The sequence below is a fragment of the Heterodontus francisci genome, chromosome 10, assembly GCF_036365525.1.
Source record: "Heterodontus francisci isolate sHetFra1 chromosome 10, sHetFra1.hap1, whole genome shotgun sequence".
NCBI classification, from domain to species: Eukaryota; Metazoa; Chordata; class Chondrichthyes; order Heterodontiformes; family Heterodontidae; genus Heterodontus; species Heterodontus francisci.
The window spans coordinates 105,856,016-105,881,026 of record NC_090380.1 but is presented as its reverse complement, the minus strand read 5'-3'; the positions used below and the strand labels follow the sequence as shown (position 1 = coordinate 105,881,026).

General features: G+C 43.3%; 1 protein-coding gene across 1 annotated transcript in view; it reads left to right on the top strand.

Annotated features, from left to right (window-relative positions):
- LOC137374228 (transmembrane protease serine 3-like) overlaps window positions 1-25,011 on the top strand; it is a 55,663-nt gene that overhangs the window by 8,905 nt on the left and 21,747 nt on the right. The window contains exons 6-9 of the mRNA XM_068040016.1: window positions 9,224-9,340; window positions 12,205-12,328; window positions 21,724-21,849; window positions 22,558-22,601. Of these exons, the coding sequence (XP_067896117.1) occupies window positions 9,224-9,340; window positions 12,205-12,328; window positions 21,724-21,849; window positions 22,558-22,601 (411 nt within the window). The remainder of the gene's footprint in view (window positions 1-9,223; window positions 9,341-12,204; window positions 12,329-21,723; window positions 21,850-22,557; window positions 22,602-25,011) is intronic.

Here is a 25,011-nt window from a genome sequence, read left to right as displayed (position 1 = left end):
CCTTTCCTATCCTGAGTGGCATGAAACAGGGCTGTGTTCTTGCACCTACACTATTTGGGATCTTCTCACTGCTGCTCTCACATGCGTTCAAGTCTTCAGAAGAAGGAGTTTTCCTCCACACAAGATCAGATGACAGGTTGTTCAACCTTGCCCGTCTCAGAGCGAAGACCAAAGTACGGAAAGTCCTCATCAGGGAACTCCTCTTTGCTAACGATGCTGCATTAACATCCCACACTGAAGAGTGTCTGCAGAGGCTCATCAACAGGCTTGTGGCTGCCTGCAACGAATTTAGCCTAACCATCAGCCTCAAGAAAACAAGCATCATGGGACAGGACATCAGAAATGCTCCATCCATCAATATCGGTGACCACGCTCTGGAAGTGGTTCAAGAATTCACCTACCTAGGTTCAATTATGACCAGTAACCAGTCTCTCGATACAGAAATCAACAAGCGCATGGGAAAGACGCCCGCTGCTATGTCAAGACTGGCCAAGAGGGTGTGGGAAAATGGCACACTGACACGGAACACAAAAGTCAGAGTGTATCAAGCCTGTGTCCTCAGTACCTTGCTCTATGGCAGCGAGGCCTGGTCATCGTATGTTAGCCAAGAGCGACATCTCAACTCATTCCATCTTCGCTGCCTCTGGAGAATCCTTGGCATCAGGTGGCAGGACCGTATCTCCAACGCAGAAGTCCTCGAGGCAGCCAACATCCCCAGCATATACATCCGACTGAGCCAGCGGCACTTAAGATAGCTTGACCATGTGAGCTGCATGGAGGATGGCAGGATCCCCAAGGACGCATTGTACAGCGAGCTCGTCACTGGTATCAAACCCACCGGCGGTCCATGTCTCTGCTTTAAAGACGTTTGCAAACGCGACATGAAGTCCTGTGACGTTGACTACAAGTCGTGGGAGTCAGTTGCCAGTGTTCTCCAGAGCTGGCGGATTGCCATCAAGGCAGGGCTAAAGAGTGGCGAGTCAAAGAGACTTAGCAGTTGGCAGGAAAAAAGACAGAAGTGCAAGGAATGAGCCAACTGTGTAACAGCCCCAACTACCAATTTTATCTGCAGCGCCTGTGGAAGAGTCTGTCACTCTAGAATTGGCCTTTATAGCCACTCCAGGCACTGCTCCACAAACCACCGACCACCTCTAGGCACTTACCCATTGTCTCTAGAGACAAGGAGGCCAAAGAAGAAGAAGATAGGATACTTCAGCAAAAAAGTTCTGTTAGATGTCAGGCAGTATTTCTTTTCACAGAGTCAAACACTCTGGATTCGATTATTAAAACATGCAGAGAGTAAAGATTTCCTCAAATCCTTCAAAAGAGAACCAGACAAATTTGGAGTCAGCTAATCCAAAAATGTAGCTTCTTCCTTCAAAATCAGCAGTTGAAGCTCACCTTGACGGCAGAGGCAGAGGCTGAGTCCATATGAATGAGTAATGTCCTCCCTTATATTGTACAGAGTCTTGCTCAGACACCGTCTGGAGACTGCCTTCAGTTCTGGGCACTGCACCACAGGGAGGACATATCAGATTTGGAGGGAGTACAGCACAGATTTGCCAGAATTATACCAGGGCTTAAAGGGTTAAATTATTAAGGGCAGGTTGCATAGACTAGGCTAGTATCAAAGTATCTGGGGAAAGAAGAAGAGGAGTGGGATTATCCAAATAGGTCTTTCAAAGAGCTGATACAGGCACAATGGGACGAATGGCCCCCTTCAGTGCTGTTTGATGACATGATTAATTCCTCAATGCAGCACCAAGGTGATCTAACTGTTCACTCAGGTGCACAGATTTTCCCAGCTTTCTTGATAAGTCAATTAGTTTTAAAGTTTCTTGTGCCTTTGGGAGAGTGACAAATGACTTGCAGGGAGAAAGTTGGGATGGTTTAGATGTCACATATCAATAAACAAATTTCCACTTTACATTCAGAAAGTTACTTTCCTTGGGGAAGAAAGGAAATATTTGCACATTGAAAAGTGTAGATACTGAATGAAAATTGGCCTAAATACACATATAACTGGTGTAAAGTCAAAAAAAGGCGACACACATAATACTAATTATATCACATGAGGCCGGTAGGGAAAGATTGTTTGAATGCATGATGTGAGGAGGCAAGCTAACCACAATAATGAGTCCTGGAATTTAAAAAGAATTTAACCTCCTGCCTCCTACATATTTTTCAGAGTTCACAGAACTCAAGCGAAATCCCAGAGGATTGGAACATAGCAAATGCAACTTCCATCTTTTAAAAAAAAGGGAACTGGATGAAAAATTAAATTATACAATCATAGATTAATACTGTGCAGAAAAAGTCCAATCAGTCTATTGCATCTGTGCTGGTTGTTTGAAAGAGCTATCCAATTAGTTCCACTCCCCTGCTCTTTCCTTATAGCCCTTTATTTTTTTCTTTTTCAATTATTGATCCAATTCCCGTTTGAAAGTTACTATTGAATCTGCTTCCACCGCCCTTTCAGGTAGTGAATTCCAGATCACAACAACTCACTGTGTAAGGAAAAAAACATGCTCATGTTCCTCCAGTTCTTTTGCCTATCACCTTAAATTTGTGGCTGATTACTGACCTTTATGAATGAATAAAAAAAAGGTTAAGACACAATTCTAATAAAAACAATGTCTGGTCAGTTAAGAGACTAAAAGGAATACCATCCTTATCATTTCCCATCTGTCCGTAACAACTCTCTCTAAGACTGTGACATCCTCCCTAAAGTGTGGCATCCAGAATTGATTACAATACCAACTGAGGCCTAACCAGTGTTTTATAAAGTTTAGCATAACTTTTAGCTTTTGTACTCTATTTTTCTATTTGCAAAGACAATGATCCCATATGCCTTTTTAATAGTCTTCTCAACTTGTCCAGCCACATACAAAGATTTGTGTATGTACAGCCCCAAGATTCTCTGTTCCTGCATTCTCTTTAAAATTGTAACATTTATTTTATATTGCCTCTCCTCATCCTTCCTACCAAAATGTATAACTTCACACATTTCTGCTTTAAATTTCATCTGCCACTTGTCTGTGCATTTCACCAGTCTGGCTATGTTCTCTGTTACTATCCTCCTCACTGTTCAGTACATTTTTGAGTTTTGTGTCATTTGCAAACTTTGAAATTATGACCTCGGCACACTAGTCCAGGTCATTAATATATATTAGAAAGAGCAGTAATTGTAACACCAACCCCTGGGGAACACCAATGTACACCTCTCTCCAGCCTGGACAACAATCGTTTACATTACTCTCTGTTCCTTAGTCAATTTTGTACCCATGTGACCACTGTTCCTTTAATCCCACGAGCTTTAATTCTGCTAACAAGTCTATTATGTGGTATTTTGTCAATCTTCTTTTGAATGCCCACTACCTATCCATTACTTCATCAGAAAACTCAATTAAGTTAGCCAAACATGATTTGCCTTTAATAAATCTGTGCTGACTTTCATTTATGAGCCCATAATTTTCCAAGTGGCAATTAATTTTTTTCTGGATTATTGGCCTGGCCTGTAATTGCAGGTTTTATCCCCTCTCCCCCTTTTTTTGGACAGGAGTGTAAAATTATAGACATTACTTCCACTGTTAGGGAAATGTTTAAAGTATTCTGAAGGATAATATAAGGGAGCATCTTAAGGGGCCTGAGCTAATCCCAAGACAATCAGCATGGTTTTAGGAACGAGAGATCTCACTTGACTAATTTATTGGATTTCATTGAGAAAATGCTAGACCTCGTAGCTAGGAAAGAGACAGTGGATGTTATCTCCCTGGATTTCTGGAAGGCATCTGACACTGTTCCACGTACCAGGAGGTCTAAATCCATTAAATAGATGGGATTATATTGAAATGAACTGACATGATTGATAGACAACAATAAGCATTAGCGCATGGCCTAGCACATAGTAGGCAGCCTCCACTCAGTGGAGTGCCACAAGGTTCAGTATTGGGGCCATTGTTGTTTACTAGTTTTATAAGTGATTTAAGGGAAAGAATTATGTCAAAATGGCCAAAAAGGTGGGAAAGCAATGTTACAATTTCAGATTATAACCTATGCTCCCTTTTTTTGTTTGTTTGTTTTTGGATGGCAGCTGTCAGTAATGATTCTGCATTTTCCCATTAACGCTTCCTCGATACATCTGTTATTTCTTTACTTGTCAAAGCAGCCATCACCACCCCCCACCCTTTTTGCCTTGCATCATCATCACTTTTGTTATTAAATATCTTCTGTCTTCCACCCTATCACAGACCTGCCCTTTTGTTCTTTTCCTCCCTTCCCCCTTTCCTTGTCTCTGTGCTTGTTCTAGACCTGTTACATCTCTTAACTTTTTCCAGTTCTGATGAAAGGTCACAGACTTGAATCGTTAATTCTGTTGCTCTCTCCACAGATACTGCCAGACTTGCTGGGTATTTACAGCATTTTCTGTTTTACGTTCAGATTTCAAGCATTTGTGGCATTTTGCTTTTGTGTGAAAAAACAAAGAATGCAGAGATGCAGAAATGCAGAGCAAGAGGTAGAACTTATAAATCCAGAGGCGTCATTTTAACTTTTGGCCCAATAAATTAGTCGAGTATGATCTCTCGTTCCTAAAGCCATGCTGATTGTCTTGGATTAGCCCAGGCCCCTTAAGATGCTCCCTTATATTATCCTTCAGAATACTTTAAAACATTTTCCTAGAAGTGGAAGTAATGAGACTGCATCTGGGTGTAGTCCTGGCCTCCCTATTTCAAAAGGAATAACTAGTTATTAGAGGGGATACTTCAGGGAATTACATAGAAGCAAATATTTCTTACCCTACGACTTTTGTCTCTTGAAGAAAGACTGAGAGGGGATATGACGAGCTGAATTTTATAGGGGGGGGATGAAGATTGCCTTGGATGAAGCCCACCACGGACCTCGACGTTGTCAGGGCCCATCCCGATCTTGACGGTGGCGGCAAGGCCTCGCGGCCGCCCCCCACCACCGCTCAGCGACGGAACTTCAATTTAAATAGTAAAATAAATTAACTTGCCTGCATTAATGAAGTTCCCATCGCCTCCTGATGATCCGGCCGGCACTGCCACGCTTTCAAATCCCCATCTGGGGAAACAAGGCGTGACTCCTGTGGGCAGGGGCGAGGAGGTAATTTTCTCAGTGCGGGAGGGGTGAGCGGGGTCAAAGTCTTTGCATTGGTTGGGGGATGGTGGGAAGCAGCTGAGGGCTAGAGTTTATGAACTTTGGGGGGGGGGGGTGTGTGCAGGTCACGTAGTCAAAGTAAGCATTTTGGGTAGGCAAGGAATTAAATGTAAGGCTATTGGGGGGGGGTTTGGGAGAGGGGATGGAAAGATTTATTTAATGATTTGTTACATTTTTAAATGCAATTTGCCTTTAAGACTTCAAACTGTCATTCAGTGCTCGAAGCCCTTTAAAAATGGCACCAGCGCCTGCGCAGTAGTGCCAGACACCGTTGCCGGGGACGGCTCACCCGCTCCCTCTACGTCATCAGTGGGGCGGTCCGCCCCAAGCATGTTAATTAACCGTCACTTTGAAGATCGCAGCGGCTCCACGGAGTGGAAACTGCGCGTGCGCGTCGCCATCTTTTACAGTCGCTGCCGCATTGGGCGGCGGCCGCATGAAGTCCAGCCTGACGGAAGTGCTTAAAATGATGAAAGGTTTTGACAAATTGGATCCAAGTAAACTTTTAGGCCAAATACAGAATTTAAACACAAAGAGTCTTGTTTACAAATGATAGACAACAAGAAATAATAGGAAATAGAGAGGAGCATTTTTACAAAAGGGATGATGAGTATTTGGAATAGCTTATGGACACGAGTGGTGAAACAAGAAATTTAAAGAAGGAACTAGGCAGGTTCTTGTCAACAAATAGTTTTTGTGGTTATTAGAAATGCACCATGGAAATACTGTAGATAGGTAAACTAGATGGAGCAAATTCCTCCTTGCTGAAACTGTTAGGATGTTATATAACTCTACAAATCTGTTAGAAAGAAAGCACTTGCATTCCGATAGCCCCTTTCATGACCTCAGGTCACTCTAGAGTGTTTCACAGCTAATGAAGTACTTTTGAAGTGCAGTTATTGTTATAATGTAGGAAATACGGCAGCTAATTTTTTTTTATTCATTCATGGGATGTGGGCATCACTGGCTATGCCAACATTTATTGCCCATTCCTAATTGCCCTTGAAAAGGTGGTGGTGAGCTGCCTTCTTAAACCGCTGCAGTCCATGTGGAGTAGATACACCCACAGTGCTGTTAGGAAGGGAGTTCCAGGATTTTGACTCAGCGACAGTGATGGAACGGCGATATAGTTCCAAGTCAGGATGGTGTGTGACTTGGAGGGGAACTTGCAGGTGATGATGTTCCCATGCTTCTGCTGCTCAGGTTTTTAAATGGTTTCATGACCATCATTAGACTAGCTTTTAATTCTAGATTTATTAAATTCAAATTCCACCTTCTGCGTTGGTGGGATTCGAACCCATGTCCCCAGATCCATACCTGGGTCTCTGGGTTACTAATCCAGTGATAATACCATGATGCCACTGCCTCCCCCTTGGCAACACATCAAGCTCTCACAAATCAAGATGAATGGATAGCTTGCCCTGATGACTCATCTAGTAAAGTTGGCATATTTCTGAGCCCTTTAGGCCAGAGATCCTAGGCTCAATTCTTAATCTTTGCTGAATTAGGTAGCCCATAGTTTACACAAAGGTGATTCTCGGTGATATTTGCATCAGGGAGGTGAAAATATTTCTGCATCGCAATTTTCTAGTGAGCTCTGCTGGAAGCAGTCATGTGATAGCTCACATGGTAAAATGCCATGTCATTAATGTACACACAGCTACAATGGAGGCAGTTGGGACTGTTTCAAAGTAAAAACAAGTATATGTGAATCAAATTTCAAAATAATTACTTGTTAGATATTAGGTTGCTTTAAAAAAGAAAAGCTAAACTTGATCTCTGTTCATCTGCCCTTGGTAAGTCATCGATCAGTCATTCTCTAGCATTGTCCCTCGTACTGTCACTCGATCTCTCTCACTCACATTTCTAGAGAGAATCCATCACCTTATTTTCATGATGAGCATTTCCTAAGATATTCTTTAATGCCTTCCATCTAATCACCTTTCAGTGTTCCAGTGAACGTCAATGCTATTATTTTATAATCCTGGGTAACACAGGATTAGTTATTGGATTTTGTAGGTCTGTATATCAAGAAAGTCAATGAGGCAAGGTGTGTGCACATTCATATATAGAGGAATATATGTGGCTTAAGAGCCTTAGGCTTTCCCATAACTCTATTAACCTGTGTACACAGCAAAAAGGTCATTTCCATATGTAGAGGAAATGTCCTTTCAATGAAACTTGAAGCTTTATGTGTGACTTAATTTGGTGTGCAGGCCAGAGAATCACCAGTTACACCTTTAATATGACATATTGCACCAGGAATCTTGTGATATATTGTCCTATCCACTCTGGAAGGCAGTAAATATCACACTGTCAAGTCGTTAAGCTTTGGTCAATATTTATTTACAAGTTACACGATTATACAGAAGCAAGAAAGGGCACCAAAATACTTATATTTACCTTACCTTTCTTATTTTCTCACTATTTGTACCTATCAGGAAGATAAAAATATCTTCTTTAGAATGTGCTTCTTGCACAGTACATTAATCATAAATACTTTAGGGTGCAGCCTTCAATTTTAATAGGGACATCAATTGTCAGTACGGGATCAGTTGCCCATTACACACACAGCACTCAATTTTGCTGTCTACCACAACAGGATGAATGTAAATAGCTGCCTGTTGAATTCAAAAAGATGTAATCAGGCGCACATCTGAACAAATCATGCAACATGTTTGGAGTTGATTTGAGTGACTTGATCCTCCCTCAAGCAAACTAGTTAGTAATCAGCTGAACATCAGTGCATTTACTCAACCTGGGGATGACTTTTATGAGTGAACTTGATTTTTCACCCCTTTATATCATGAAAGTATTAAAGAAGCTCGTGCTCATACAAATTTCCCCCTTAACTCTTGTCACAGCTGCATTTACAGTTTAGCTTGACATCAGTACAAAATGTTTCCACTTCACAGCAATGCTAAAATATAAGGAATAATTTTATGAGTCTGTGCTGCTAGTGCATTTAGTTAGTCTACGCACCATCAGAGTTATTGCTAACGTCTAAATCCAGTGTCAGGGCCCAACCTGACTGCATAGTGAAATGGAGACACAGTGGAGAATATTTATTTTTATTCGGTTCATGGGATTTGGGCATCGGTGGCAAGGCCAGCATTTGTTGCCCATATCTAATTGCCCTTGTTAAGATGAGGTACCTTTTTGAACCATTGCAGTCCATTTGATGTGGGTACACCAACAGTGTTGTTCGGGAGGGAGTTCCAGGATTTTGATCCAGTGACAGTAAAGGAACAGGGATATAGTTCCAAGTCAGGATGGTTAGTGGCTTGGAGAAGAACTTGCAGGTGGTGGCGTTCCCCACGTCTGCTGCCCTTGTCCTTCTAGGTGGAAGAGGTTGCAGGTTTGGAAGGCACTGTTGAAGGAGGCCTGGTGAGTTGCTGCAGTTGTACATGGTAGACACTGCTGTCACTGTGCATCAGTGGTGGAGGCAGTGAACGTTGAAGGTGGTGGATGGGGTGCCAATCAATTGGGCTGTTTTGTCCTGGATGGTGTTGAGCTTCCTAAGTGTTGTTGGAGCTGCACCCATTCGGGCAAGTGGACAGTATTACACCACACTCCTGACTTGTGCCTTTGTACATGGTGGACAGGCTTTGGGGAGACAGGAGGTGAGTTACTCACTGCAGAATTCCCAGCCTCTGATCTGCTCTTGTCGCGGCAGTATTTATATGGCTGGTTCAGTTCAGTTTCTTGTCAATGGATGTTGTTATTGGGGGATTCAGCAGTGGTAATACTGTTGAATGTCAAGGGGAGATGGTTAGATTCTCTCTTGTTGGATATAATCATTGCCTGGCACTTGTGTGGTGTGAATATTACTTGGATGGAATCTTTTAACACTCATTGTAGTGTCAATGTGGCTTAAGTCATTGCTTTCGGAGCAGAGAAAATTAGATTAAAACACAGTTTAACCAAAACACAGGTATGGAAAACCAGTCCTGTTTTAAAAAATTTATTCTTGAACTAAACATTCTGTAAGACAACAAACGTTAGAAGCCAGTAATGGTTACATCAGCACTTCAAACTCTTTCAGTCACACACAGCTGCATTGGCAAGTTCCAGTGTCATGCATCCTCATCATGTATATGGCACACAACTCGGTGTGATGGCACTAAAGATTGCCCTTCAGGAGAAGATGAGCTGGGATGTGGTAAGTAGAAATTTAATTTCTCTATATGTTCATTTTCTTAATGGGCCAAAATTTGTTGGGGAAAAAACAGTATGTGAATGGCGCACACCAATATTAGCACTCAAATTAGGCCAGCAGATTTGGGGAATTGGGGAATGCTGGGAGGTGCCAATCTCCAGAGCTTGCTGGTTGATTTAGGTTGCTCCTCTGTTTGCTTTGCACAAATGACACCTAGTTCTTAGCCTCCCTGTTGTTTTTAAAACCTGCTGTATTTACACATTAATTGTCCATTATTGATGCAGGAAGTTGGAGCTGCTAATTTATAGCATTTTATTTTATTCATTCATGGGAAGTGGGCGTCACTGGTTATGCCAGCATTTATTGCCCGTCCCTAATTGCCCTTGAGAAGGTGGTGGTGAGCTGCCTTCTTGAACCGCTGCAGTCCATGTGGGGTAGGTACATCCACAGTGCTGTTAGGAAGGGAGTTCCAGGATTTCGACCCAGTGACAGTGAAGGAACGGCGATATAGTTCCAAGTCAGGATGGTGTGTAACTTGGACGGGAACTTGCAGGTGGTGATGTTCCCATGCATCTGCTGCTCTTGTCCGTCGAGGCGGTAGAGGTCGTGGGTTTGGAAAGTGCTGTCTAAGGAGCCTTGGTGAGTTGCTGAAGTGCATCTTGTAGATGGTACACACTGCTGCCACTGTGCGTCGGTGGTGGAGGGAGTGAATGTTTGTGGATGGTGTGCCAATCAAGCAGGCTGCTTTGTCCTGGATGGTGTTGAGCTTCTTGAGTGTTGTTGGAGTTGCACCCATCCAGGCAAGTGGAGAGTATTCCATCACACTCCTGACTTGTGCCTTGTAGATGGTGGACAAGCTTTGGGGAGTCAGGAGGTGAGTTACTCACTGCAGGATTCCTAGCCTCTGACCTGCTCTTGTAGCCATGGTATTTATATGGCTACTCCAGTTCAGTTTCTGGTCAATGGTAGCCCCTAGGATGTTGATAGTGGGGGATTCAGCGATGGTAATGCCATTGAATGTCAAGGAGAGATGGTTAGATACTCTCTTGTTGGAGATGGTCATTGCCTGGCACTTGTGTGGTGCAAATGTTACTTGCCACTTATCAGCCCAAGCCTGGATGTTGTCCAGGTCTTGCTGCATTTCTACATGGACTGCTTCAGTATTTGAAGAGTCGCGAATGGTACTGAACATTGTGCAATCATCAGCGACCATCCCCACTTCTGACCTTATGATTGAAGGAAGGTCATTGACAAAGCAGCTGAAGATGGTTGGGCCTAGCACACCACCCTGAGGAACTTCTGCAGTGATGTCCTGGAGTTCAGATGATTGCCCTCCAACAACCACAGCCATCTTCCTTTGCGCTAGGTATGACTCTAACCAGCAGAGAGTTTTCCCCCTGATTCCCATTGACTCCAGTTTTGCTCAGGCTCCTTGATGCCATACTCGGTCAAATGCTGCCTTGATGTCAAGGGCAGTCACTCTCACCTCACCTCTTGAGTTCAGCTCTTTTGTCCATTTTTGAACTAATGAGGTCAGGTGCTGAGTGGCCCTGTCGGAACCCAAACTGGGTATCACTGAGCAGGGTATTATTAAGCAAGTGCTACTTGATGGCACTGTTGATGATACCTTCCATTACTTTGCTGATGATTGAGAGTAGACTGATGGGGCGCTAATTGGCCGGGTTGGACTTGTCCTGCTTTTTTTTGTGTACAGAATGTACCTGGGCAATTTTCCACATTGCCGGGTTGATGCCAGTTTTGTAGCTATACTGGAACAGCTTGGCTAGCGGCGCGGCAAGGTCTGGAGCACAGTCTTCAGTACTATTGCCGGAATATTGTCAGGACCCATAGCCTTTGTAGTATCCAATGCCTTCAGTCGTTTCTTGATATCACGCGGAGTGAATCGAATTGGCTGAAGTCTGGCATCTATAATGCTGGGGACTTCAGGAGGGGGCCGAGATGGATCATCAACTCGGCACTTCTGGCTGAAGATTGTTGCAAATGCTTCTGCCTTATCTTTTGCACTGATGTGTTGGGTTCCCCCATCATTCAGGATGGGGATATTTGTGGAGCCACCTCCTTCAGTTAGTTGTTTAATTGTCCACCACCATTCATGGCTGGATGTGGCATAAGTATCCTTTTAACAAGAGGAAAATTCTTAATACAATGCCAATCCATCTCCCTTGCCCAGAAAGGGAGCAGTTTATCCTGTTCGATCTCATTCCTGCTAGAAGTAAATTCTTCTCAGAGATTTCAAAAATTTCAAACCTTAAAGTTTAACACTGTTTTCATGTTTTTCCTTTCTGTCTCTTTTCCCTCTCTTAATCCATTCTTCACCTCTGTTTATTTCTCTTCTGTACCTGATTTGACTGTGGTTCATCTTATTTCCTTCTCCATTGTTCCTCTGTTGCTTTATCGATCCTTAAACCTCAGGGGTTAAGGAATTAGGCTGTTGGTTCCATTGTTCACTAAGTTTCCAGATGCCCCGTTGCCCTCTCTGCACCATTATCAGCTCAAACTACCAGCAAGTCACTGTCCAGGGAAATTTTGAGCTGATGGGACAAGGAAAACATCTACCTAATGGTCCATGACACTTCAGAAAGACTTAGCCAATGAATCTTTGTGTTTTTCATAGCACGGGCTTTTATTGCTGTAGATTGAAACCTATTTCCAATTCAAACAATGAGTGGACCCACTCACATGACAAACAAGCAACAGACCTTCAAGATGGTGTTACACCTGTTTGGTTTGAAGAACTCTGCAAGAGATTGGCTATTGTTGATGCCTTACACTGTTGGTTATGGTTTGGGGGGTTTTCTGGTCCAGTTGTAACCTTACCCTGTTCTTTTTGTGCTTATCTTTGTCAGTGCGAGTCAGTGGGAAGAGTTCTGTGGTGCAGATTTACACTGGTGGCACTTGGAGGACGGTGTGTTGGGAGGGGTGGAACACAGTACACGGGACAGCTGCGTGTAAACAACTTGGATACAGCAGGTAAATTCAATCAGAATGTTATTTTTTTTTTCATTTATATTCTTCCCTGAGTGCTGCACTGTTAGAGATGCCATCTTTCAGATAAGACATTAAATCAAGACCTGGGTCAGAATTTTACTCTCGTCGGACAACAGCCATCTACTGACAGAAAAGTCAGTGGTGATCCTGCCATCACCTGGCCTGGGGATCCAGACCATATTTTACAGTACCCAGGCTTTTAATTGGTCTGAGGCAGAACTTCCACCTCATTGATGCAGGAAATCCCGCCTAATAGAGCTGCAGGCCAGCAGCTCTTAGTCCCAGCAGTGTCACCGGGAGGGTGGCCACTGCTGGGACTGCAACACAACTTCAAGAAGAGCAAGGACGCCCCTGGGAAGAGGTTTGGGGCCTCACTGGGGGTGATCGGTCTGGCCCCGACAAGGCAAATATGGTTGATTGGGGGGAGTCGTGGAGGATTTGGGCATTGGGGGTTGTTAGGGCATCGGGGCGGCTCTCCATTGGGCACAGGGTGCCTGATCATGAATTCCCCAGCCCACCCCACCCCAGGCCGTCAGAAAGCCAGCTATATTTAACAGGTGACTTTTCTCAGTCCTGGGCCGCCTGCCTACCAATGGGAAAATCCCCTTGGCGGCAGGCGAAGGCCCTTAAGTGGGCGTTAACTGGCCACTTAAGGGCTTTAATTGGCTTGGGGCGGGCGGGCCAGTTTTCACTGCCATCGCCCTAAGTAAAATGGTGGCAGAGGCAGGAGTGGGTTGGGAAGGGCCCCCCGAGCCTCCCACTCCTTTTTACACCCACCCAACCCCCCACCCACCCCCGCCACAATCCCATTCTTTGGAGGGTAAAATTCTGGCCCTGGTCTTCCCCTTCAGGTGGATGTAAAAGATCCCATGGCAACCAGGGGAAAGGTAGGGCAAACAAATCCAGAGCTCCCTGGATGACAAAACATAGAAACATAGAAAATAGGAGCAGGAGTAGGCCATTCGGCCCTTCAAGCCTGCTCCGCCATTCATTATGATCATGGCTGATCATCCTACTCAGTAATCTGTTCCCACTTTCTCCCATACCCTTTGATCCCTTTAGTCTCAAGAGCTAAATGTAATACCTCCTTGAAAACATACAATGTTTTGGCCTCAACTGCTTTCTGTGGTAGCGAATTCCACAGGCTCACCACTCTCTGGGTGAAGACATTTCTCCTCATCTCAGTCCTGAAAGGTTTACCCCGTATCCTTAAACTATGACCCCTGGTTCTGGACTCCCCCACCATCGGGAACATCCTTCCTGCATCCACCCTGTCAAGACCTGTTAGAATGTTGTAGGTTTCTATGAGATTCCCCTCTCACTCTTCTGGACTCCAGCGAATATAATCCTAACCAACTCAATCACTCCTCATACGTCAGTCCCGCCATCCCAGGAATCAGTCTGGTAAACCTTCAGTGCACTCCCTCTATAGCAAGAACATCCTTCCTCAGATAAGGAGACCAAAACTGCACACAATATTCCAGGTGTGGCCTCACCAAGGCACTGTACAATTGCAGCAAGACATCCCTGCTCCTGTACTCGAATCCTCTCGCTATGAATGCCAACATACCATTTGCCTTTTTTACCGCCTGTTGCACCTGTATGCTTACCTTCAGCGACTGGTGTACGAGAACACCCAGGTATCGCTGCATATTCCCCTCTCTCAGTTTATAGCCATTCAGATAATAATCTGCCTTCCTGTTTTTGCTACCAAAGTGGATAACCTCACATTTATCCACATTATACTGCATCTGCCATGCATTAGCCCACTCACTCAACTTGTCCAAATCACCCTGAAGCCTTTCTGCATCCTTCTCACAACTTACCGTTCCACCCAGTTTTGTGTCTTCTGCAAATTTGGAGATATTACATTGAGTTCCCTCATCTAAATCATTAATATATATTGTGAATAGCTGGGGTCCTAGCACCAATCCCTGCGGTACCCCACTAGTCACTGCCTGCCATTTGGAAAACGACCCATTTATCCCTACTCTTTGTTTCCTGTCTGCCAACCAATTTTCTATCCATTGCAATACACTACCCTCAATCCCATGCGCTTTAATTTTACACGCTAATCTCTTATGTGGGACTTTGTTGAAAGCCTTTTGAAAGTCCAAATAAACCACATCCACTGGCTCCCCCTCATCAACTCTACTAGTTACATCCTCGAACAATTCTAGTAGATTTGTCAAGCATGATTTCCCTTTCGTAAATCCATGCTACTCTGCTCGATTCTACCACTGTTCTCTAAGTGCTCTGCTATGAAATCTTTGAGAATGGACTCTAGAATTTTCCCCACTACCGACGTCAGGCTGACTGATCTATAATTCCCTGTTTTCTCTCTACCTCCCTTTTTAAATAATGGGGTTATATTAGCTACCCTCCAATCTGTAGGAACTGTTCCAGAGTCTATAGAATCTTGGAAGATGACCACCAATGCATCCACCATTTCTAGGGCCACTTCCTTAAGTATTCTGGGATGCATACCATCAGGTCCTGGGATTTATCGGCCATCAATCCCATCAATTTCCCCAACTAATACTGATTTCCTTCAGTTCCTCTCTCTCACTAAGCCCTGTGTTCCCCAACATTTAGTTCAGTTCAGAGATACAGCACTTAAACAGGCCCTTCGGCCCACCGAGTCTGTGCCGACCATCAACCACCCATTTATACTAATCCTACACTAATCCCGTATTCCTATCACATCCCCACCTGTCCCTATATATTTCCCTACCACCTACCTATACTATGGGCAATTTATGATGGCCAATTAACCTATCAACCTGCAAGTCTTTGGCATGTGGGAGGAAACCGGAGCACCCGGAGGAAACCCATGCAGACACAGGGAGAACTTGCAAACTCCGCACAGGCAGTACCCAGAATCGAACCCGGGTCCCTGGAGCTGTGAGGCTGCAGTGCTAACCACTGCGCCACTGTGCCGCCCAGGATCTGGTTATGATATTTGTGTCCTCCTTTGTGAATACAGAACCAAAGTATTCATTTAGTTGGTCAGCCATTTCTTTGTTCCCCATAATAACTTCCCCTGTTTCTGACTGTAAGGGACTGTAAGTCTTCACCAATCTTTTTCTCTTCACATACCTATAGAAACTTTTACAGTCAGTCTTTATGTTCCCCGCAAGCTTGCTCTTGTACTCTATTTTCCCTTCTTATTCAATCCCTTGGTCTCCTTTGCTGAATTCTAAACTGCTTCCAATCCTCAGGTCTGTTGTTTTTCTCTGGTAGACGGAGAGTATCGTGGATAGCACATACAGAGAGGTGGTCACACCGCAGGGTCAGACTCCACAGGCAGGAAGGGAATGGGTGACCATCAGGCAGAGCAAGAGGACTAATGCTATCTCTAATTTCCCTTGTAAGCCATGGTTTGGCTACCTTCCCCATTTTACTTTTATGCCCAACAGGGATAAACAATTGTTGCAGTTCATCCATGCACTCTTTAAATGTTAGCCATTGCCTATTCACCGTCATCCCTTTAAGTAACGTTTCCCAATCTGTCATAGCCAACTCACACCTCATACCTTCGTAGTTTCCTTTACTAAGATTCAGGACCCTTGTCTCAGAATCAACTACGTCACTCTCCATCTTGATGAAGAATTCTATCATATTGTGGTCGCTCATCCCCAAGGGGTTTCGCACCACTAGATTGTCAATTATTCCTCTCTCATTACACAATACCCAGTCTAGAATGGCCTGTTCTCTAGTTGGTTCCTCAACATATTGGTTCAAAAAACCATCCTGTATACATTCCAAGAGTTCCTCCTCTACGGTATTGTGACTAATTTGAATTGCCCAATCTATATGCAGATTAAATTCACCCATAATTACAGATGTTCCTTTATCGCATGCGTCTCTAATTTCCTGTTTAATGCCATTCCTAACATCACCACTACAGTTTGGTGGTCGAGATACAACCCCAACTAACGATTTTTGTCCCTTAGTGTTTCTCAGCTCTACCCATACAGATTCCACATCGTCAGAGCTAATATCTTTCCTCACTATTGCGTTAATTTCCTCTTTAACCAGCAATGCAACTCCACCGCCTTTTGTTTTTTGTCTGTCCTTCCTAAATACTGAATATCCCTGGATGTTCATTTCCCATCCCTGGTCACCTTGCAGCCATGTCTCCGTAATCCCTACTATATCATACCCATTTACATCTATTTGCACGATTAATTCATCCAATTTATAGCGAATGGTCTGCACGTTAAGGCACAAAGCCTTAAGGCTTGTCTTTTTAACATTACTTGTCCCCTTCCCACTATTTTTCACTGTGGCCCTGTTTGATTCTGGCCCTTGATTTCTCTGCCTTTCACTTTTCTTATTCCCCTTACTGTCTTTTGTTCTTGTCTTTGATCCCCTCCTCCTCTGACTCCTTGCAAAGGTTCCCATCCCCCTGACATTTTAGATTAAACCCTCCCCAACCACTCTAGCAAATACTCCCCCGAGGACATCAGTCCTGGTCCTGCCCAGGTGTAACCCGTCCAGTTTGTACTGGTCACATCTCCCCCAGAACCGGTCTCAATGTCCCAGGAATCTAAAACCCTCCCCCTCACACCATCTCTTCAGCCACGTACTCATCCGATATATCCTGCTATTTCTACTCTGACTAGCACGTGGCACTGGTAGTAATCCTGAGATCACTACCTTTGAAGTCCTGCTTTTCAACTTACTTCCTAACTCCCTATATTCTGCTTTTAGGACCTCATCCTTTTTTTTAACCTATTTCGTTTGTACCACGACCACTGGCTGTTCACCCTCCTCCTTCAGAATGTCCTGTAACTGCTCTGAGACATCCTTGACCCTAGCACCAGGGAGGCAACATATCTTCCTGGAGTCTCTTTTGCGGCCATAGAAACGCCTTTCTATTCCCCTTACAATTGAATCCCCTATAACTATTGCATTCCCACACTTTTTGCTCCTCCCCTGTGCAGCAGAGCCAACCGTGGTGCAACGAATTGGGCTGTTGCTGTTTTCCCCTGAGAGTCCGTTCCCCCCAACAGTATCCAAAGCAGTATATCTGTTTTGCAGGGGAAAAGCCACAGGAGATTCCTGCACTGCCTGCCTAGTCCTCTTGCTCTGCCTGATGGTCAACCATTCCCTTCCTGCCTGTGGAGTCTGACCCTGCGGTGTGACCACCTCTCTGTACGTGCTATCCACGATACTCTCCGTCTCGTGGATGCTCTACAGTGTCCCCAGCTGCCGCTCCAGCTCTGAAACCTGGGCTTCCAGGAGCTGCAGCTGGAGACACTTCCTGACACATGCAGGTCCCGGGCACTGGAAATGTCCCCAGCTTCTGACATGGAGCACGAGGAGCACACTACAGCTTTGAGCTCTCCTGCCATGACTTAACCCTTTAAATTAAAACTTTTGGAAGATCTGAGTATCTAATTAATATCAATTACTCTAGGGCCCTTCTTCCCTGGTCTTTGTTACTATCGAACTCCCTAAAAAAACACTACTTACTATATATGAAAAAAGAACTGTAAACCTTTCTTACCTTAGATACTTATCCAGCTATTTAGAGCTATTCCCTAACAGCAGTGACTCACCAACCAATCACCTTGCAGCTTTCCTGTGATGTCACTGTTAAAATAAAGAGATTAAGATAAAGAAGAAAAAGTGTTCTTATGACAGATGCCAGGTAGAAAATAATATTAAGAATCAGGCTGAATATAGAAGGCCCAGAGTGGAAGTGAAAAAGCAAATAAGAGAAAGAAAGAGAGAGCATGAAAAGAGACTGGCAGCTAGCATTAAAGGAAATCCAAAGTTTTCTATAGACATATAAATAGTAAAAGGGTGGTAAAAGGAGGAGTGGTGCCGATTAGGGACCATAAAGTGGATTTGCACATGGAGGCAGAGGGCATAGCTGAGGTATTAAATGAATACTTTGCATCTGTCTTTACCAAGGCAATGGTGAAAGAGGAGGTAAGTCAGACACTAGAAGGGTTTAAAATTGATAAAGAGGATGTATTAGATAGGCTGTCTATACTTAAAGTGGATAAAACACCAGGACCGGATGAGATACATCCAAGGATACTGTGGGAAGTGAGAGTGGAAATCACAGAGGTTCTGGTCATAATTTTCAGTCTTCTTTAGACTTGGGGGTGGTGCCAGAGGACACCCTTGTTCAGAAAAGTGTGTAAAGACAAGCCCAGCAACTACAGGCCAGTCAGTTTAACTTCGGTGGTGGGAAAACTTCTAGAAAAAATAAATTGGGACAAAATCAATAGCCACATGGACAAATGCGGGTTAATTAAGGAAAGCATGGATTTCTTTAGGGAAAATTATGTTTAGCTAACTTGCTGGAGTTTTTTGAGGAGGTAACAGAGAGGGTTGATGAGGGCAATGCTATTGATGTAGTGCACATGGACTTTCAAAAGTCGTTTGATACAGTTCCACATTACAGACTTGTGAGCAAACGTATAGCTCATGGAATAAATGGCACAGTAACAACATGGATACAAAATTGGCTGAGTGACAGGAAACAAAGTGTAATGTTTACTGGATGTTTTTTGGGCTGGAGGAAGGTTTGTAGTGGAGTTCCCCAAGGGCCAGTGTTGGGACCCTTGTTTTTCCTGATATATAACAATGACCGAGACCTTGGTGTACAGGGCACAGTTTCAAAGTTTGCAGATGATATGAAACTTGGAAGCATTGTGAACTGTGAGGAGGATAATTTAGAACTTCAAAAGGACATAGACAAGTTGGTGGACTGGGCAGACAGGTGGCAGATGAAGTTCAATGCAGAGAAATGTGAGGTGATTTATTTTGGTAGGAAGAACATGGAGAGACAATATAAAATAAAGGGAACAATTATAAAGGTGGGTGCAGAAGCAGAGGGACCTGGGTGTATATGTGCATAAGTCATTAAAGGTGGCAGGACAGGTTGATAAAGCATACAGTATCCTGGGCTTTATAAATAGGGGCATAGAGTACAAGAGCAAGGAAGTTATGTTGAACCTGTATAAGACACTAGTTCGCCTTCAGCTGGAGTATTGCATCCAGTTCTGGGTGCCGCACTTTAGGAAAGACGTGAGAGCATTGGCGAGAGTACAGAAAAGATTCACGAGAATGGTTCCAGGGAAGAGGAACTTCAGTTATGAAGATAGATTGGAGATGTTAGGACTGTTTTCCTTGGAGAAGAGAAGGCCGAGAGGTGATTTGATAGAGGTGTTCAAAATCATGAGGGGTCTGGACAGAGTAGATAGGGAGAAACTGTTCCCACTCATGAAAGGATCGAGAACGAGAGGGCCCAGATTAAAAGTATTTGGCAAAAGAAGCAAAAGTGACATGAGGAAAAACTTTTTCACGCAGAGAGTGGTTAAGATCAGGAATGTACTGCCTGAGAGTATGGTGGAGGCAGGTTCAATTGAAGCATTCAAAAGGGAATTAGACAGTTATATGAAAAGAAAGAATGTGCGGGGTTACAGGAAGAAGGCAGGGGAACGGAACTGAATGAATTGCTCTTTCAGAGAGTCGGTGTGGACACGATGGGCTGAATGGCCTCCTTCTGCATTGTAACAATTCTGTGATTCTGTGACACTATTTCAAAGAAAAACAGGGGAGTTCTCCCCGGTGTCCTGGCTGATAGTTATCCCTCAATCAAAATCAGCAAAGCAGATGATCTGATCATTTACCTTATTGCCGTTAGTGGAATTTGACTGTGTGCAAGTTGGCTGCCGTGTTTCCTACATTACAACAGTGACTACACTTCAAAAAGTACTTCATTGGCTGTAAAGCTTTTTGGGACATGTCGGGGTCATGAAAGTCGCTACAGAAATACACATCTTTTTTTCTTTTCATATTTTCACTGCCAAAACAGCACATTCTCTGGGACTTTGTCCTTAATAGTTGTGAGAGTTTTGACAGTGAGCATCAGCTGCCATTCGATCAGCAAGCTCATGACAGATGCAAACAATCTCACACTTGCCCAATTTCCACACCCAGTGGGGTTAATACTGACTTTGGACGGTTGTGTATAATGAGCTATATTGGATCAATCTCCCATTAGACATATCTGCCGATATTCATTTCAAATGGCCAGCTGATCTGATATCGTCTGTACACACCATTGCCTAAAGTCATAATGAACCCCAAACACTTCAAACAGGGACCAATGGATAGCAGTCAGGAAGAGGGTTTAACTTCCCCCCAGCCTCCCTATACCAGGGATACTGAGACCACATCTTCTGTTTCTAACACCATCCCTTATCAACTTAGATAACTCAACACAGAGGAGGGATTCAAGACCTTTTGGTCTAGGTCTCTCAATACAGCATCCTAAAAGTGGAAACAATGCTCATTGAGTTTGTTTTCTTCATTCATTCATGTGATGTGAGTATTGCTGGCATTGCCCATCCCTAATTACCCTTGCGTTATGAACATTCAAGAGGATCTGGAAGAGCTGAGTATGTGACACAGGCACCCTCAAAAGAGAGAGTCAATAGAGGAAGTAACATAAAGAAAAGAAACACAAACAGAGCCTGTACATCTGAGGAAATTGTCAACATGTTGCCTATGTAAGTGAAATCTGGAAATCTCTCCTCAAGAGGTTGTGGACACTGCATCAGTTGAAATTCTGAAGACTGAGGTCAATTGATTATTGTTGGCTAAGGGATATCAAGAGATATGGAGATAAAGAGTTAAAGGAGGTTAAATGGAGTTGAAATAGGAATCAATCACAATCTAATTGGATGGTGGAACAGATTCAACAGCTGAATGGCCGACCCCATACCATGTAGTGCAGCATTCTGACATACTACTGCAGCTAAGGCAAGTGCTTGATTGATGGTCAGATTCACTCAGAAACTCGAACTTTCACTGCCTCTGAAGTGTGATAGATGGACAGCAGACGTGACACCTCATACAAAAGGAAGGCTCTGCATAGAATTATCAGTACCAAAGTGGTCAACCGGACTTGGAGGAGAGGGACAGTCAAAGAGGAATTTTGCAGATTTACTTTTCCCTAAATTGTCCTGGGTTGTTTATCTGTTTATTCTCCTCTCCCAGGAGATCACATGGTTTTGGTGGGGTGGAGAGGGTGCACATTGTGATACACAAGGTATTACACAAGGTATCACAGCTGTGTGAGATAGCCTGGATGGACCACAGTGTCTTTTCTTGTCCATCATTGTTCCTATGCTCAGCAATGCAATGAAAAATGGAAATTCCTGGATTTTCCCCGGGATGTCATGTGGTCTGAGTCACTTACCCAAGATATGGCTTCCCAAGTGGCATATACACATAACATATCTTTGAATCTTATTTGAATATTTATTTAGACGGTTGTAAATTTGCAGTTGGTTTTGTCTTTGCGGGCAGCAAGACCTTTTCCTTATGTTACCGCTTTGCATTCCCAGCTATATAAACTCGACAGAGCTTCCCATCGCATCCATCGAGGAGAAGCTGAAGCATAACTTTGTGGAAGTAAATTTTAGCCAGCACAGAATCCACAGCCCCAGGATACAAATGTTGATCTCACTGAGGTACCTAAACTATGAAAGCTTTGTCTGCTATGTTTTATAAGCTTAACACAGTCATATAAATTATTTTGTCTTCCTATGGCAATTCAACTCATTTTAAATGTAGCAATATTCCCAGACAATAACCATTGAAAATTTTACTAGCATAGAAAGCATGCAGTTCAGTAATCGACTGAACGTATGATGGTATTAATGTTAGTCAGACATACCCATAATGATTTATTATAATCACTGCTTTTTCCTTTACCATTGATTTTCTTCCCAATACTCGACAGCCTAGTGGTGAGTTTATGGCAAGTTGAGAGATTTCACTGTGTTTGAAGTTACAGTACTAATAATGCAATCTAAAGGTCACAGGAGCTGTTTGGCTGAAGCAAGCTCGACAGCCCATTAGATGTTACTTTGGCAGGAGATCAACGCATTACAGTATCAAGTTTGTTTTTAGATGAGTTGGAAGGGATGGTGGGGTGTATAATTTGAGGTCAGCTATTAACCTAAAGACTTGTAATAGGAGCAGGTTATTTTAACAGCATATGGAGGATGTGTACAGTAAACAGATACTCAGGAATGATTACAAAAGTTTTCAAACTTCATTTCCATTGGAATAAAACTAAGAATTAATCTTTATTCAATTACTTTTCTTCACAGAGTTAGTCATCATTTTAATATAAATGTATTTATTTGTCTTCTGTTTTTTTCTTTTCTTTGCAGCACCAAGTGTAATTCAGGCAAGGTGACATCACTGAAATGTTTAGGTGAGTTTCATTGGGAGAAGGTTATGTTCAAGTGACCTGGATTATTATTAAAAATAGTTTACATAGTGCCTTTAAGATAGAAAAGCATCTCAATAGGTCAAAAATGGACACCAAGCCACATAAGGAGATATTAGATGACCAAAAGCTTGATCAAAGACACAAGTTTTAATGAGGGTCTTAAAAGAGGAGAGAGAGATGGAGAGGTTCAGAGATGAAATTCCAGAGCTCAGGGCTTAGCTAGCAGTAGACGCAGCAACCAATGGTGTGGTCAAGGAAGGGAGTGAAGGGGTCAGAGTTGAAGGAATGGAGAGTTCTAGGGGGAGTTTTAGTGTTGTAGAAGGTGACAGCAATAGAGAGAGGAAGGGATCTAACCACATGGATGGGAATTTTAAATTGGAGGCATTACCAGACCTGGAATCAAGGTAGGTCAGCAAGGAAAGGGGTGATGGGTGAGTGGGACTTGGGGTAAATCGGAAATGGACAGCAGAATTTTGCATGAACTGAAGATTAATAATCTACTCCTTTCTCATTCAGTGCTGCATTTCAATGACCACCCCCTGAAAACAGTGAAATTAATACAGAGGGAGGCAAGACTGGTCTGGCGGGAGGGTCCACAGGGGAATGTGGTGCTGTGATACAGCTCAATGATGCACCAAGAATGCATAGGAATTAGGAAAGTGTAACTGAACCAATCTCAGGAAAATTCCTGAGCTCTGAACTCTGCCATTATAGGAATGTCTGGAGTCATTCCACAAAAGATAAGGAAGATGGGAGACCAGTAGAAGAAGAGGCAAATATATCAAAATAGATGAGATAAACTCACCAGGTACAGCATTGGCTTAAAACAGTCCTGGGAGATTCTTTTTGTTGTTTTATTATTTTCTGTTAAAATAGCACCCAGTGGAATTTAATGCAAATACTTTAACAGCAAATATCACAAAGCACAATTTTACCCTCCACCCAATACAGAAATTCCTTTTAAAAATGGTAAGAAGGAAAAACTTATATTTCCATAGCACCTTCAACAGAGGAAAAGATACCTTGCTGTTGAGGACCATGTAGGATGTCTACGGCAATTAAACAAAACGTTACGAGAAAATGATTGACAAACAGAAATGTAATATGCTGTAAATCCCATAAAACAAACACTCCAGTACTTGGTAAATTAAATAAGGGTGCAGTACCTCTCATTGCCTACAAGTGGCAATGCTGAGACCATTGCCATTTCGTGGTACAATGGTACCACCTGCTGGAAGATAAATTGAACTGTCTTTTTTGTGGACTTGGAGTTAAAAATGTTGATTATAAATGTGCAGTCCATGGAGGCAGTTTTCATCCACATTTTCCTGCATAAAGGGGTGGGTAACAGGCCAGAAAATGCCGAGAGTGGGTGAGAGAAGTATTAAAGATTAGAGGAGAAGGAAGTGAGGGAGGAAGGAGTAGGGAGAGGGAACAGGAGCGAAAATAAGTAGTGAGAATGTGGATGTGAGAGTGAGGGAGGGAAGGAGAGTATGCAAGAGTGAATGAGGAACAATGACTGAGTTAGGGAGAAGGAGTGAGTGACAGGTAGGGAAAGTGGGCGTGAGGGAAGTAAAGAGCTCAAGTGAGTGTAGGAGAAGGTGAGAGAGGGAGAAGAATTCAGGGAAGTAGCTTGATTATAAGAGGAGTGAGTGAAGGAGGGAGAAGGGGTGAGGGAGAGAAATGGTCATTACCAAAGGAATGAGGTAGGGAGAGTGAGGGAAGGAGAGGAACTGAGACAAGTACAAGAGGTGCATGGTTTTATGAAAGGGAAATTTTGTTTGACAAATTTATTGAGTTCTTCGAAGATGTAACAAGCAGGGTGGCTAAAGGGGCACCAGTAGATGTAGTGTATTTGGATTTCCAAAAAGCATTTGATAAGGTGCCATATTAAAGGTTATCATACAAGATTAGAGCTCATAGTGTTGTGGGTAATATATTAGCATAGATAGAGGATTGGCTAACCAACAGGAAACAGGGAGTCGGTATAAATGGAGCATTTTCAGGTTAGCAAACTGAAACTCATGAAATGCCACCAGGGATACTGCTGTAGCCTCAACTAGTTGCAATCTATGTTAATGTCTTGGACGAAGGGATTGAGTGCATTGTAGCCAAATTTGCAGACAATACAAAGATAGGTAGGAAAGCAAGTTTTGAGAAGGAGACAAAGTGTCTGCGAAGAGATATATATAGGTTAAGTGAGTGGGCAAAATATTGGCAGATGGAGAATAATGTGGAAAATATGACGTCCACTTGGGCTGGAAGAATAAAAAAGCAGAATATTATTTGCATGGAGAGAGACTGCAGAATGCTGCAGGACAGAGGGATCTGAGTGTCCTTGCACATGAATCACAAAAAGTTAGCATGCAGGTATAGCAATTAATTAGAAAGG